Here is a 17,069-nt window from a genome sequence, read left to right as displayed (position 1 = left end):
TTAAAAAGGAATAAAAGGCATTAAGATTAAAAAAGAAGGAATTCCTGTTGTGGTTCAGGGGGCTAAGAACTCAACGAGTATCCACGAGGGTGAGTTCGATCCCTGGCCTTGCTCAGTGGGTTAAGAATCCAGCACTGCCGCAAGCCGTGGCATAGCACAGATGCGGCTTGGATCCCATACTGCTGCGTCTATAGTGTTAGGCCAGCAGGTGCAGCTCCAATTCCACCCTTAGCCCAGGAACCTCCATATGTCACGAGTGCAGCCATAAAAAGAAAAAGAAAAAAAAAAAGATTAAAAGGGAGATATAATACTGTTTTTATTTACAGGCAACATAGTGATATATATCTGGAAAATCCCAAAGAATCTGAAATTTGGAGTTTCTGCCATGGTGCAGTGGGTTAATAATCCAACTGCAGAGGCTTGGGTCCCTGCAGAGGTGTGGGTTCAATCCCTATCCTGGTGTGGTGGGTTAAACGATCCAGAATTGCTGTAGCTGCAGAGCAGGTCACAGCTGTGGCTCAGATTCAATCCCTGGCCCAGGAACTTTAGAATGCTGTGGCTGTGGCCATAAAATTAAAAAAAAAAAAAGTCTGCAATTTAACAAAGTCATGGGGACAAGGAAAATCTTATGTCTACATACAAGCAATAAACTAGAAAACTGAATAAAAATTACTAGCTACAATATTAAATTGAAGTGATATAGGAATAAAATTACTGAAAGATGTTCAAAATCTATGCACTGAAAATTATAAAAACACTCTTGGGAGAAACTCTAGGAAATCTAAATAAACAGATGTTCAAGGATTAGAAGATTAAATATTAAGACGTCAATTCTCTCCAAATTGATCTGTAAATTCAAAGCAATGCCAGTCAAAATTCTAGGAAGCTTTTATTTAAAAAAACTGGCAAACTAATTCTAAAATGTATACGGAAATGCAAAGAGCCTAGGATGACCACGGCAACCTTAAGGCAAAGGAACAGAGCTGGCAGATTTATACGACCTGATTTTAAGACCTACTACTTAAAGTTAAAATAATCAAGACTATTGGGAAGGTGGGGATAACATATAAACACTACTGCATAAAACAGATGACTAGCAAGAACCTACTACGCAGCACATGAAAATCTACCCGATAGTTTGTAACAACCTATACGGGAAAAAAGAATGGATATATTTATACGAGTAACTGAGTCACTCTGCTGTACACCTGAAACTAATTCACTGTAAGTCACCTACATGCCAATAAATTAAAAAAGAGAGAGAGACTTTATTCACTGGGGACTGGAGTAGAGACAGACACATAGACCAACAGAACAAAGCAGAGAGAACAGAAACGGCAGAGACATGATTAGTCAAATGATTATTCACTAAGGCACGGGTGCAATTCAACGGGGAAAGGAAAGCCTTTTTAACAAACGACTATGGAACAACTGAATATCCACATAGAAAAAAGTAAATGTTTATACCTATAACATTTTTATTTAGTTTATTTGCTTATTTATTTATTTTTGGCCATGCCTGCAGCATGCAGGAGTTCCTGGGCCAGGGATAGAACGTGAGCCACAACAGTGACAATGCTGGACCCTTAACCCGCTAAGCCACCAGGGATTCCACCTACAACATTTTTAGAAATAAACACAGAGTATCTTTATAAGCTTAGGATAAGCAAAGATTTCTTAGGAAACAAAAAGTACTGACTTTTTCAAAAAGAGAAAAAAATCAGCAATCTGGGTTGTAGCAACATTTAAAATTTCTGGTCATCAAAGTCATCCTTAAGAACCTTTAAAAAAAGGAGTTCCCATTGTGGCTCAACGGTAGCGAACCCAACTAGTACCCATGAGGATGGGGTGTGATCCCTAGCCCTGCTCATCGGGTTGAGGTTCCGGCGTTGCTGTGAGCTGTGGTGGAGGCTGCAGATGTGGCATGGATCCCACGTTGCTGTGGCTGTGGCGTAAGCTGGCAGCTGCAGCTCTGATTTGATCCCTAGCCTGGGCAGCGCTAAAAAGACGAAGAAAACAAGAATACATTAAAAAAGTAGCGTTCTCACGTGGTGCAGTGGGTTCAGAATTGGGCGATGTCACTGCTGTGGGGAGGGTTTGACCCTGCCTGGGAACTTCCGTGCTGTGGGTGCGGTCAAAGAAATTAGTACATATACACACATATACATACGAAGGCAAGCCACAGACGGGCAGGAAATAGTCACAATACATATCTGACAAAAGGCTTGTATCTGTAATACATAAAGATTCTTATAATCAATAATAAAAAGGCAAACTACTCGAAAAAAGGCAACTGCCTTGAAGAGACATTTCACGGAAATATACAAGTGGTCAATAATCACATGAAAGGGTCATCAGCATGATTGTTACCAGGGAAATGCAAGTCAAACCCACAATGCGACAGCACTGCACAACACCCACCGGCATGGTTAAAAGGAAAGACTGACAACACCAAGTGCTGATGAAGATGGGAAGCAAATGTAATTCTTACACATTGTTGATGGAACTATACAATGTACTACTACTTAAAAACTGTTTGGCAGTTCATAATAAAGTAAACCCTATAACCTAGAAATTTTTTTTTTTTTTTGTCTTTTTGGCCATTTCTTGAGCCACTCCTGCGGCATATGGTGGTTCCCAGGCTAGGGGCTGAATTGGAGGTATGGCTGCCGGCCTACACCACAGCCACAGCAACATGGGATCCGAGCTGCGTCTGCAACCTACACCAGAGCTCACGGCAGCGCTGGATCCTTAACCCACTGAGCAAGGCCAGGGATCGAACCCACAACCTCATGGTTCCTAGTTGGATTCGTTAATTAACCAGTGAGCCACGACAGCAACTCCGACCTAGAATATTTTCACAGAAAGACTTGCAGAACAATGCTCATAACAGTTTTGCTCATAATATCTAAAAATTAGGAACAATCCAAATGACCATCAACAGAAAAGTGGGTAATTAGTGGTATACTTATTCTATGGAATACTACGCAGCAATAAAAAGAACAAACTAGTTATACTTGCAATAATATGAATGAATTTGAAAAATACTACATTGAACAAAAGAAACCAGAGTGAAATTATATGATTCCATTTACACCTAAGCTCTTGAACAAGCAAAATAAACGGTGACAGAAATCAGAACAGTAGTGACTGCAGGTGGTGGACTGACGAAAACAAAGCACAAAGGACCTTCAAAAGGGACGGAAGTGTTCCAGGTTTGCGTACGATAACCTGGGTGTACATATTTGTCAAAACTCATGGAACTATATACTTAACACCTCTGTCTTTCATTGTGTGTAAATTATTTTTATGATGTATAAATTATTTCCCAATAAAGGGAGAGAAAGGCCACGTACATAACTACACTAACTTTTTTGTTCTTTAGTGAAAAGGTAGGTTGAAAATATTAATACATCTATTTGCAGCCACCAGAAATAGCAGGAGAAATTTTGCCCCCCAATTCAAACAAGATGGTAACATCACACAGAATGAATTTTCTCCAAAGGACATCAATTTTAGAACAGTTTACAGTGGCTCTTTCTCAGTTTCTGGGCCACAGGCCACTTGAGAGACTGTATCCTCATATCCATTATGCCCATGGTGGTTCCTTAATCAAAGGAGACTAAACATTCAAATACTGTCATGTGGGGGAGCTGACATTTTTGAAAGTTCCTTTGTACTTCTTTCCAGTGAATCTCTCATCCACGGTCAACTGCTTTTCTGATTTTTACTACTATATATTAATTTTCCTTTTGTGTGAACTTGATATAATTGGAATCTTTGGAAGTACATCTAAAGTATATCTTTTTTATAAAGATGTACTATGACTGAAAATATTGGAAACTAGTGATTGTGACAATTAAGTGTCTAAATCTTCACAAATAATCAAAATAAAAAGCAGTTGAAACATGGGCAACAAAGTATGTGAGGCAAGAATATGTATTTTCAGGGAGTTAGCTTGTGACAGTGGGTTAAGGATCTAGCACTGTCACTGCAGAGGCTCAGGCCACTGCTGTGGCATGGGTTCAATCCCTAACCTGGGAACTTCCACATGCCACAAGCATGGCCAAAAAAAAAAAGAAAAAAGAAGAAAAGGATACATTTTTAAAAAGCACTGTAGGAGTTCCTGTTGTGGCTCAGCAGTAATGAACCCAACTAGTATCCATGAGGATTCGGGTTTGATCCCTAGACTTGCTCAGTGGGTTAAGGATCTAGCCTTGCCGTGACCTGTGGTGTAGGTTGCAGACGTGGCTCAATTCTTGGATCCCGAGTTGCTGCAGCTGAGATGTAGGCCAGCAGCTGCAGCTCTGATTCAGCCCTTAGCCTGGGAACCTCCACATGCTGTGAGTGTGGCCCTAAAAAGGAAAAAAAAAAAGCACGGTAAACTGCAATGCATTGGGTAAACATAAGATGATATTTATCTTCAATAAACAACGAAAATCAAGAAATAGTTTTTCACCTTAAGTTTCTGATATATGTAGCGCAGAGAATCTGCAGTTCCTATGTCAGCGTCATCAGCAATACACACAATATCTAGCTTCATTTTCATCTTGAAGTCTGCACATAGAGCCTTCTGGACATCCCTGGTTGTAATGACAATGACTTCTACAGCATGAAAAGAAAAGAAGGAAAAATGCAAAAACTCTCATTCACTTAGACAATGGTTACACTATTTCAATTACATTTGGTCTATTTCTAGATTTAATAATCACAGCAAATATTACTGAGACTTTGCAATGTCTTTTACATGCATTCTATCAATTCTACAGCAATCTCATTTTACAAATGAGGAAATTGGACTAAGTATGAAGTGACTTTGTTCAGGGTACATGAAACTAACAAGCAACAGATCTAAGATAAAATTCAGATCTTGTATCCATAGGACCCACTCTTTTTTTTCTTACTATTTTTTTCTTTTTGAGGGCCACACCTGTGGCATATGGAAGTTCCCAAGCTAAGGGTAGAATCAGAGTTACAACTGCCGGCCTACACCACAGCCACAGCAACTAGGGATCTGAGCTGTGTCTGCGACCTACACCACCGCTCACGGCAAGGCCAGACCCTTAATCCACTGAACAAGGCCAGGGATCGAACCCACATCCTCATGGATACTAGTTGGGTTCATTACCGCTGAGCCACAATGGGAACTCCAGGACCCACACTTCATTACACACCACTTCTTTCTGATGTAAAGAATTCAGAAGAGCATTTATCAAAGCATGTACAAGTGGGATCACATTTTAAATCTTCACTCACTACAAAGAAAGAGTTGTTGTCATGACTTCCCACCAGGCAGACTTTAGGGCTTTACAGAAGACCACAATGAATGCAGTGATAGTCAATTTCCACATTCTAATAGTGTCTTCACCTTATCCACGTAGCTATCAACTAAACAGAAAAACCTGGGGCTTTGTCATGGATCTTTGGCAGGGAAATGTAAGCCACTGCAATAGAACATGTGTGGCTGGTGCCTGAAGATCAGGTTTTAGCGCCTCTAAAGTGGAACAATTTCCACTGCTTGTTCCATGGCAGCGCTCAATTCTTTCCCTTTCGCTATAATAATTCTTTTCTGCTCTCTTCTCTCTTCCTCTTTCTTCCTCTTTCAAATAACTTCAACTTCCACCTTCTTTTTCTTCCTTTCCCCCCTTGGCTTTTTTTCAGTCACTAACTCATTTATTCAACTAATAGATACAAATACATTTAATATATAAAGGACAAAGAGGCACTGAGAATTCAAAAATGAACTAAACATGGTCCCTATTCTTAAGAAATGTAACATGGAGAAATGAGACATGGAAATGATGAATTAAGGAAGGCTTCCTGGAAGGGATGGCCTCTAAGGTGGGTCAGGATGAATTCAAGACCAACAAAAGTCCCTAGAGAACATACTCTAGGTAAAACGCTGAGGTGGGGAGCTCCCGTCGTGGCGCAGCAGAAACGAATCCGACCAGGAACCCTGAGGTTGCAGGTTCGATCCCTGGCCTTGCTCAGTGGGTTAAGGATCCGGCGTTGCCGTGAGCTGTGGTGTAGGTCGCAGACGCAGCTCGGATCCTGCATTGCTGGAGCTGTGGTGCAGGCCGGCAGCTACAGCTCTGACTGGATCCCTAGCCTGGGAACCTCCCTATGCCGTGGGTGCGGCCCTAAGAAGACAAAAACAAAAACAAACAAACAAAATAAAAAATAAAACGCTGATGTGACAAAGATGGATTAGACACAGTACCTGCTCTCAGGGAGATCAGTCTCCCGTGTCACTAACTACAGCATAAAGCAGGCCTTGAGAGGCACTGAGACAGAAAAACAAAGTGTGATGAAAGCATAGACGACAGGGTGACTGATACTGTTTGGGATTTCAAAGAAAAGGTGACACTTCCATAGGCTGGAGAGGACGTTTTAACTATAGACATGGCAGAGTCAGTCTAATAATTGGACCAGGACCTTTCTGTGGGGAGAGAGACTAATTGTAAGCAGGGCTGTGCTAACTCCTCTAAAACCATGAACAATAAAAACAGTGAATTCAGACGTGATTGTTCAACTCCAGAATCCTATGTTTAGGAGACACTCTCCAAATTCTGAGTGCCCCTCAGTGAGAAGGAATTACCTATATAAGGGGTATTAAATATACTGAAAAAAGGAGTTCCCGTCGTGGCTCAGTGGAAACAAATCTGACTAGGGACCACGAGGTTGCGGGTTTGGTCCCTGGCCTCGCTCAGTGGGTTGAGGATCCGGCGTTGCCGTGAGCTGTGGTGTAGGTCACAGACGCGGCTCAGATCTGACGTTGCTGTGAGCTGTGGTGTAGGTTGCAGACAAGGCTTGGATCCCACGTTGCTGTGGCTGTGGCAGAGGCCAGTGGCTACAGCTCCGATTAGACCCCTAGCCTGGGAACCTCCATATGGCGTGGGTGTGGCCCCAGAAAAGATGAAATAAATAAATAAATAAACTGAAAAAGGCCATCCCTAACTACATAACTACAGATACAGCAAGAGCAAAAAGGAAAAAAAAAACAAAACATATATGACGAATACACAAGAACTTATTAAAGGAAAGTAGGCTGTTTAAAAGTATTAAGATGTGTCCTTCACCTGTGAAACTGAGCTCTAAAAAGAGAATCTTTTCTCTTTGGTGGGGGGGGCACACCCGCGGCATATGGAAGTTCCCAGGCTAAGGATCGAATCAGAGCTACAGCTACAGGCCTACACCACAGCCACAGCCATGTGGGATCCGAGCCACGTCTGCAACCTACACTGCAGCTCACAGCAACACCAGGTCCTTAACTGAGTGAGGCCAGGGACCAAAGCTGCATCTTCACAGATACTAGGCGGGTTTGTAACCCACTGAGCCACAAAAGGAACTCCAGAAAATCTTTTCTAAAACACATCTCTTAATATCAATGTCATACAGACTACTGCACAGAATGATTCACGCGTCTGTCTCAAATAGGTAGGAGTGGAATGCACACTAGATCACAAGCCCGGGGCCCAGAATCTGGCACCACCTCTATCCGGCGTTCTGATTTGCTCTAACACCTCGAATTCACTGTGGCCAAAGCTGAACTCCTGGTCTTCCCTAACACCTAGTCCTCGCCATGTGTTTCCTTTCCTAACTGCTTGCATCCCCATCTACACCAGTCACTCAAGCAAAAAGTAGAAGGAACTCTTCCCTCTCTTTCTGCTACCTCTCCCCATTAATCTTTACCTTTCTCAAATATCCCCGCTTCTCCATCCTTAGCGCCAATGCTCAGTTCAGGCCCTCTTCATGCTAGCATGGACTTTTCTATCCATCTCTAACTTGTCTCCCTGCTTACAGTCTTGACTCCTTCAAACTGATTCTTTACACAGCTCGGCTTTCAAAGCAATTTTTAAATTTTTATTTATTTATTTATTTATTTATCTATTTATTCTGTCTTTTCAGGGCCAAACCCACGGTATATGGAGGTTCCCAGGCTAGAGGTCTACGCCACAGCCACAGCAACGCCAGATCTGAGCCACGTCTGTGACCTACACCACAGCTCACAGCAACACCAGATCCTTAACCCACTGAGGCCAGGGATGATCGAACCCACAACCTCATGGTTCCTAGTCGGATTCGTTAATCACTGAGCCATGACGGGAACTCCTCAAAGCAATTTTTTAAAATGCAAATCTGAGTTGTCAAATTTATTACCATAAAGCTGTACACAATATTCATTTATTATCTTTTTAATGTCTGTAGGATTTGTAGTGATGTCTTCTCTCTCATTTCTGCTATTATTAATTTATGCCTTTTCCCCTCTTTCTGATCAGTCTAACTAGACTTTTAACAATTTTATTGATTTTTTTTTCAAAGAATATCTTTTGGTTTTACTGATTTTCTTGAAGGCTTTTGGCTTCTATTTCATTTATTTCTTTTATTATTTTTATCTCCTTTCTACTTTTTTTTTTTTTGGGGGCAGCATCCAGGGCATATGGAAGTTCCGAGGCTAGGGGTCGAATTGGAGTCACAGCCACCAGCCTACACCACAGACACAGCAACACCAGATCCAAGCCACATCTATGACCTACACCGCAGTTCACAGCAACGCCAGATCGTTTAATCCACTGAGCAAGGCCAGGGATTGAACCCATGTCCTCATGGATATTAGTTGGGTTAGGTACTGCTGAGCCACAAGGGAATTCCTTTTTTTTTTTTTTTTTTTGGTCTTTTTGCCTTTTCTAGGGTGGTGCCCGAGGCATATGGAGGTTCCCAAGCTAGGGGTCTAATCAGAGCTACAGCTGCCGGCCTATACAATAGCCACAGCCATGTGAGATCTGAGCCACGTCTTTGACCTATATCACAGCTCACGGCAACACCGGATCCTTAACCCACTGAGCAAGGCCAGGGATTGAACTCACAACCTCATGGTTCCTAGTTGGATTCGTTTCTGCTGCACCACGATGGGAACTCTGAACTCCCTTCCCTTCTACTTACTTGTTTCATTTGCTCCTCTTTTTCTTGTTTGTAAAAGAAGCTTAGATGATAATTTGAGACATTTCTTCTTTTCTAAGAGTACATAATGCTATAGAATGTCCTCTAAATACTGCTTTAGCTATACCTCAAATTTTAATACACTGAATTTTCATTTTCAGTAAGTTCAAAATATTTCCTAAATTTATCTTATGATTTATTCTTTGAATTATGTAGAAACATGTGATTTAATTTCTAAATACTTACAGATTCTCTTGCTATCTTTCTGTTATTGATTTCTAATTTAACTCTCCTGTGGTCAGAGAATATATTTTGTATGATTTTAATCCTTATAAATTTACTAAAACCTACTTTTTCCCCAAAAATATGGTCTATCTTGGTAAAAGTTCTTAGCACTTGAAAAAATAAGTGCATTTAGCAAAGCTGCAGGATGCAAGGTCAGCATAAAAACTGAATTTTTATGTACTAGCAACAAACTTCTGGAAATTGGAATTTAATAATTACCATTTATGACAGCATCAAAAATATCAACTACTTAGAAGTAAATCTAACAAAACATGTGTTAAGTCCTGTACATTGGAAACCATAAAACACTACTGAGAAAAATTACAAAAGACCTAAATAAGTGGAGAGATATACCACGTTCCTAGGTCGGAAGACTCACTGTTGCTAAGACGGGAATTCTCTTCCTTCTGATCTGTGGATCAATTTAATCTCAGTGGAAAAACGCCAGCAACCCTTTTTCATAGAAAATTACAAGCCAATTCGAAAATTTATATAAAGATGCAAAGGACTTAGAGTAACTGAAATACCAATTATTACACCTCAGTTTAAGCCTTTCACCAGTTCCCCACTGCTTTCAGGGAACCACATCTAAATTCCTCAGCATGGAATACGAGGCCCTTCGCAGCACGACCCCTGTTCAGCTCTCGCATGAGCTCTACTCCGCCCCATTGCACTTGCTATTACAGCCACGTAAGATGCAAAGCAGCTGCAGAACATGGCTCTCTTTCTGCATATGTCTGTTATTACTTCTGTATGGACTGCACTCTCCTCACTGGTGGTCAATCTGGTAATCTACTTTTCAAGACTCAATTCAGGGAGTTCCATTGTGGCTCAGTAGAAATGAATCTGACCAGTATCCATGAGGTCTCGGGTTCAATCCCTGGCCTCGCACCGTGGGTTAAGGATCTGGTGTTGCCATGAGCTGTGGTGTAGGCTGCAGACACGGCTCGGATCCTGCATTGCTGCAGCTGTGGTATAGGCCAGCAGCTGTAGCTCCAATTTGACCCCTAGCCTGGGAACCTCCACATATTGTGGGCATGGCCCTAAAAAGACAAAAAAAAAAGAGAGAGAGAGGGATTCAATTCAAGGGTCAGCTACTCTGTAAAGCCTTCTCTGAGTCCCTCAAGCAGAAGCAACAACTTCCTTATAACAAGCACTCATAATGTGCCTCTGTTGTAACGTTTCTCTCGTCACACAACGATAATCAGTTTACATGTGTATCTCTCCACTAGACTCTAAGGTTCTAGAAATCAGGGCCTGAGTTCCTTTTCAATTCTGTAACTCAGTGCTTGACATACCCCCTGGCACATGCAGGTTCTCAGCAAGAAATGTCCCTGACTGTGAGGCACTTGCGTGCTTCATACCATACGCTGACATCCTTTCAACGTTCACCTTGGATCACGGGGAGAGCAGCTCTGAGAGAGTAACACTTCCAACAATTAACCGTTTCCGCACAGCCGCAGAGTGCTCCCAAGTTCCTACAGCAAAGAGGCCAGTCTCCAGCCATCCTGGAGTCCTGGTCTTCTCGTATTCATCCTCTCTCATCCTCACAAAGACGAAAACCCCTAAAAGTTGTACGAGCCCTCCTCATTGCCATAACTCACCTTCAAATCCAACGCGTTCCAGCAGGTTCAATGGGTACCATATTAAAGGTTTGTTCCCAACTGGAAGCAGAGGTTTGGGAACACTGGAGGTCAGGTCTGTCATCCGAGAGCCCCCTCCAACTGCCATTACCACTGCTTGAAATTCCATTTTTACAAGCTGCAATAACACAGGAAAAAAAAAAAAGACAAAAAAGTAGCAAAAATCAAAACACATACAGTATTCACCCTATTTTTATTTAGGTTATTAAAATCCACTTGTGTCAAATCCATCACCTCCAACTCCATAACCAGAATGAATAGTCTCCTTAGCTGCAATATAAACATCACAATTACCCTATTCTCTTACTCAATGATAAAAACTCTCAGCTCCAGCCTGGGGAGATGAGCTGGAGGAAGGAAATGAATCAAAAAAAAAAACAAAAAAACAAAAAAACAAAAACAAAAACAAAAAAAAACTTGGGGAGTTCCCATTGTGGCACAGTGGAAACGAATCCAACTAGGAACCATGAGGTTGCGGGTTCGATCCCTGGCCTTGCTCAGTGGGTTAAGGATCTGGCATTGCCACAAGCTGTGGTGTAGGTCGCAGACTCTGCTCAGATCCTGCATTGCTGTGACTGTGGTGTAGGTCAGCGGCTACAGCTCCGATTGGACCCCTAGCCTGGGAACCTCCATATGCTGCGGGTGTGGTCTAAAAAGACAAAAGACAAAAAAAAATAAAATAAAATTTGGCCATTGCCCTTGAGTTGCTCACAATTAAGTGAAGGCAAATGCAGTAAATTACAATATACACTCAGTAATGCCCTGGCAGGGATCTATCCAAGACGAAGTAGGCATATACAGTGATGGCAACACCCAAGTCTTCCTAGAAAAGACAGGAAAGCTTTATAAGAAAGCAATGCTTGAGCTGACTCTTAAAAGAGTATGAGTTCTATCAAGTTGGCTCCTGATATGTGAATTCTTATTCCTTCAAAAAATTTAAAACTGACTAGAATTAATAACAAAAATACAAGCACATTAGATCTCTGAAAAGTAGGAAATGACTTAAGATTCTTTTAATAGTTCAGCCATCGGCTCCCTTCCTGTCATGATCCCCAACATGAAAGACGGCACTAACTTAGATTTGCAGAGCCCAAATGTACAAACAAACCAAATTCATTTCTTTTGGAGTTTCCACTGTGGCTCAGCCATTAGCAAACCCAACTGGCATCCATGAGGATGCGGGTTCGACCCCTGGCCTTGCTCAGTGGGTTAACGATCTGGTGTTGCCGTGAGCTGTGGTGTAGGTCTCAGATACAGCTCGGACCCCGAATTGCTGTGGCTGTGGTGTAGGCCATCAGCTACAGCTCTGATTGGACCCCTAGCCTGGGAACTTCCATATGCCACAGGTGTGGCCCTAAAAAGACAAAAGACAAAACAACAATGACAAAAAACCAAATTAATTTCTTTTCTTCAAACTCAAGTAATAAATGAGCTTGTGTGACATTCAAAAAAAATCTCTTAATGGAGTTCCCTTGTGGCACAGTGGGTTAAGGATCCAGTATTGTCACTGCACCATGTTGCTGGTGCTGTGGCTTGGGTTCCATCCCTGACCTAGGAAGTGCCACATGCCACCGACATGGCAAAAAGAAAAAAAAAAAAAATAGTAGCTACCACAAAAGAGAGGCACATTAAAAGGTCCTAAGTCCTTATTGATTTAAAATAAATGTGCTCTTTAACTTACAACAAATGACGTAACCTTTTAAATACAAAAATGAAATTTAATGTTCAGGAAAAATAATTTATTTTAACACCAAACTGCCAAATACTGTTGCACCTTTACCATAATCTTAATCAGTCTTGGGTTCCCCACTCAGTACCCAACACTCTCACCCTATACACACAAACACAAAGTGGAAACTCTTATACAACACCCACAATTTAAAGATACGGTAATTTGTTTTGTTTGCCTTTTTGTCTTTTTAGGGCCTCACCTGTGGCATAAGGAGGTTTCCAAGCTAGGGGTCGAATTGGAGCTGTAGCCGCCAGCCTACGCCACAGCCACAGCAACATGGGATCTGAGCCGCAGCTGCGACCTACACCACAGCTCATGGCAACGGCGGATTCTTAACCCACTGAGTAAGGCCAGGGACTGAACCTGACTCCTCATGGATGCTGGCTGGGTCCATTAACTGCTGAGCCACAATGGGAACTCTGACGACATGGCAATCTGGATTCTAGCAAGCATAGCCTCAAATCGGAAAATTTTTTTTTTGTTTTGCTTTTTAGGGCCACACCTGTGGCACATGGAATTCCCAGGCTAGGGGTCTAATCTGAGCCACAGCTGCTGGCCTACGCCACAGCCACTGCAATGCAGGATCCGAGCTGTGTCTGCAACCTACACCACAGCTCGTGGCAACGGCAGGTCCTTAACTCACTGAGTGGGGCCAGGGACTGAACCCGCAACCTCATGGATCCCAGTCGGGTTCATTAACCGCTGAGCCACGAGGGGAACTCCCCTCAAATTGGAATTTAACTTCAATCTGGCACTACATAACTCCCATAACATCTGACAGTATTATGAAAAGAGCACCAGGTCCTTAAGAGTTAAAAGACCTGAGTCAGAGTTATGGTTCTACCACTTACAGGTGATGTAACCAGGAGCCTGACATTTAAAACTCTTATTGTCCTCAGATTCTAGAAGGGAGCCTGGTGGTTCAATTCCCAGACCCTTAAACCAGACTGCCTGGGTTTGAATTCTAGTTCTACCATGAATTAGCTGTGTGATCCGTGGTAAACTACATAACTTTTCCAAGTCTCTGTTTTCTTAATTTTCTTTTTTTATTACTATTTTTTATTAAAGTGTAGTTGATTTACCATATTGTGCCAATTTCTGCAGTACAGCAAAGTGACCCAGTCATACGTAAACACACACTCCCTTTCTTATATTATCTTCCATCATGGTCTGTGCCAAGAGACTGGATACAGTTCCCTGTGCTGTACAGAGGGACCTCATGCTTATCCATCTAAATGGAATAGTTTGCATCTACTAAATCCAAACTCCCAGTCCATCCCACTCCCTCTTCCCTCGCCTTTGTGTTTTCTGAATTTTCTAAGATAAGGATAATTAGTTTCTACTTCACAGGGTAAATATTAAATGAGTTAATCTACGTAAAACACACAAAATAATGTTAATCCCGTGACAAGCAGTGTATCCATGTTTGATATTATTAGACAGATCATGAAAGTCTTCTGTGCCAACTGAACCACGATGTTGCATAATTCTGGTCCCTGTATTGCTATTCTTGCTTCCTAAGCGGCCCTTCTCCTGTATGTAATCCACCTATTAAACTTTTAAGACTCAGTTCAAGAATCATCTTGCCTAAAAAGCCATTCCTAACCCTTCCCACTCTCCTGGTAGAAGCAACTAACTCCTTTCCCCTTAGATGCTTCCACTCTGCTATGTACATAGCATCTCTGCCTTTACAAGCTTTATCATCCACTTGCTATTTCCTGCGAGTTCCCTGACTGTCATCCCTGTATTCCCAGCACCTGGCCAGGCACTCAATCAGTGTTTGTGGAATAAGCACCTGCGAACCTCACAACAACCCCATGTAAGAGTCAAGTTCAAACATGTGCAGAAGTGACATCAGAACCCAGGTCACCTCGATCTGAGGTTCCTGCTCTCCATGAGGCCCGGGGGGTAATCATGGACATGACTTTCCATGACACCAGGCAATCCGTCAAACGTCTCAATGTCACTGCCATGACTCTGGACGATGGGAATCAAGGCAAAGATTCATTGGCCACTCAATGGCTGGGACAGAGAGCACAAAAGTTTTAAGAGGGGGTGTTCATGGCACCCCAGACCTGCCTCCGTCAGAGCACTCACTGCCTTCTCCCTTCGAAAACTGGCAAGATAAAACATCATATCATAGTTATCCTCTCAGCGAGACCTGACTGCATTCCTCTTTGTAGTCCACTGTCTTGCACTTAAACAACTAAACACAGCATCAATGAACAAAGGGCTTAAGTGAGCAGAGCTCAGGCACTGTCCTCAGGGCGCCTGGTCCTGGGTCTGAAGCTCCCTGGATGAGACTTCTAGCAGACCCTGAAACTCCGTTTCCTCCACCTGTTGCACAAGGTGGTTGGCTCGGATTCTCGCCGAGCGCCCTTCTAGTTGGGGCACTTGGCTCCGCGGCCAGGTCGGGCAGGCGCTCCAGCCGGCAACTCCGGGGCTCCGCACCTCCGCCACCCGCTCAGGCCCTGCTCGGCCGGGCTCCAGGAGCTCGACCCCCTCCGGGGAAGCGGGGCTCGGCGGCCTCCACCGCGCGGCTCCCGCGGCCAGCCAACTCGCGCGCGGCCTGGCAGCGCAGAAGCTTCGGCTTTACCTCGGGTCGCGCGCCGCCACCGCTCCCAACGCTCCCCACGCCGCCGCTGCCTGACAGCCCAAAGGCGCAGGCGCGCGATGGCCGAACAGATCGATGGGACGCGCCGGGCAGGCCCGCGGAGAAGGGATGAGCGCCGAATGATAGATGACGGCCAGAAGCGCGCTGCTGGGGGGAGCGGAGGAGAGCGGCCGGCGGCGCTCCCTGTGGCTTTAAGTCCGTTCACATGTCATCAATGTCCGGGTGAAATGGAGTTTTAACTAAAGAACAACCCCCACCCCTTGGCTAAGAAGGCAGCTGCAAGCCTTTCAGCTGTGCTCGTCACTATACCACCCTTCTTGTAATAATGTAACAACTGTGTGCCCTCTGTCCCAGCCAGCAGCCCTGCTAATCAGGTACCCAGCATTGCTTATCAGTTCCGCTTCTGTAACCTTGCTGGCTCAGTTTCTTAGGGAGGAACACTGTCTGCTTGGGGATGGGGGGAGGTCCGGGATGCTTACATGGCAAAAGCAAGCCCTTGTAGTGTATAAAAGTTACTGAGAACAAAGACCTGGTGCTCAGACTCTGGAGGTGTCTCCTCTGAGCCCTCACCGGTGCTGAATAAATCTTGCTTTTCCATAGATCTGAGTGCTGTTTGTCTCCTTCCATTGCCACGGTTTTTGCGGTTTCCACAATACAGGGAGCGTCCCTCGCGGTGCAGGGGTCCTTGAAACTCAGGCTGGAACAGCCGCAGTCTCTTCCTTAAGGCAATTGTCCTTCTAGGATCGGTCCCCAACCACACTCTGCGATGTGGGGCTCCCCAGTGGAGAAATCACCAAATCTCTTGCAGGCCAACGATTGCCAAGGTTTTCTATGTCCAGTGATGCCTAATATGGGGACTCAACGTTGGCTTTTTTTTTTTTTTTTTGTCTTTTGTTGTTGTTGCTATTTCTTGGGCCGCTCCCACGGCATATGGAGGTTCCCAGGCTAGGGGTCGAATCGGAGCTGTAGCCACCAGCCTACGCCAGAGCCACAGCAACGCGGGATCCGAGCTGCGTCTGCAACCTACACCACAGCTCACGGCAACGCCGGATCGTTAACCCACTGAGCAAGGGCAGGGACCGAACCCGCAACCTCATGGTTCCTAGTCGGATTCGTTAACCACTGCACCACGACGGGAACTCCGACATTGGCTTTCTAAACCAGACTATTTTGGTGTGGACAACATCCGCCTTTAATCCATCAAAACGGTTGGGGACGCGGAATTAGGGAAGATCTCACTGAGATGGTGACATCGAACAAGATCTTGAAGAGCGTGAGTCAGGTGGATATTTTCTTGAAGAGTGTGAGTCAGGTGGATATTTTGAGTAAAAGCCTTCCAAGCGGAGTGGTCAGCAAGTGCAAAGGCCCTCAAGAGAGACCGCAAGTTCAAAGCACATAAAAGAGGCCAACATGGCTGAAGCAAAATAAGTGGGGCAGAGGAATGACGACCAAGGAAATCAGAGAGGCAATGGAGGAGAGGGCAGAGAATTCAGATCCTGTGGGTCTTTTTTTTTTTTTCTTTTTTGGCTGCCCCTTGGGGATATGGAGTTCCTGGTTCAGGGATCAAATCCCAGCTGCAGGGTCAACCTACAGAGCAGCTGTGGCAAAGCAGGATCCTTACGTTGGGATGTCGGGCTGGGAATGGAACCTGCATCCCTGAGCTCCAGAGATGCTGCAGTTCCCTTTGCACCACACCAGGAACTCCAGTCCTGGGGTCTCGTATGCCACCGTGAGGACCTTGAAGGAAGCGGAGGAGGAGCAGTATGACAGGTTTGAAAGGATCACCGGTTGCTGTAATGATAATAGACTCCCTGGGAGCACGGAGACCGCTTAAGAGGCTGCAACTCTATGAAAG

The 17,069-nt window shown here is 44.1% G+C and overlaps 1 protein-coding gene across 3 annotated transcripts in view; it reads right to left on the bottom strand.

Moving 5' to 3' along the window:
* EIF2B3 (eukaryotic translation initiation factor 2B subunit gamma) overlaps positions 1-15,297 on the bottom strand; it is a 133,664-nt gene extending 118,367 nt beyond the window's left edge. For all 3 annotated transcript variants that reach the window (XR_002345225.1, XM_021096758.1, XM_021096757.1), the window contains exons 1-3: positions 15,197-15,297; positions 10,830-10,986; positions 4,460-4,605 (exon numbers count right to left, since the gene is read on the bottom strand). Coding sequence is in view for 2 of the 3 variants with exons in the window: in XM_021096758.1 (XP_020952417.1) it covers positions 4,460-4,605; positions 10,830-10,977 (294 nt within the window). In the remaining variant the exon portion in view is untranslated. The remainder of the gene's footprint in view (positions 1-4,459; positions 4,606-10,829; positions 10,987-15,196) is intronic.

The sequence above is a fragment of the Sus scrofa genome, chromosome 6, assembly GCF_000003025.6.
Source record: "Sus scrofa isolate TJ Tabasco breed Duroc chromosome 6, Sscrofa11.1, whole genome shotgun sequence".
Taxonomy (NCBI): Eukaryota; Metazoa; Chordata; class Mammalia; order Artiodactyla; family Suidae; genus Sus; species Sus scrofa.
The sequence above is the reverse complement of the archived record's forward strand: the minus strand, read 5'-3'. Positions and strand labels throughout refer to the sequence as shown.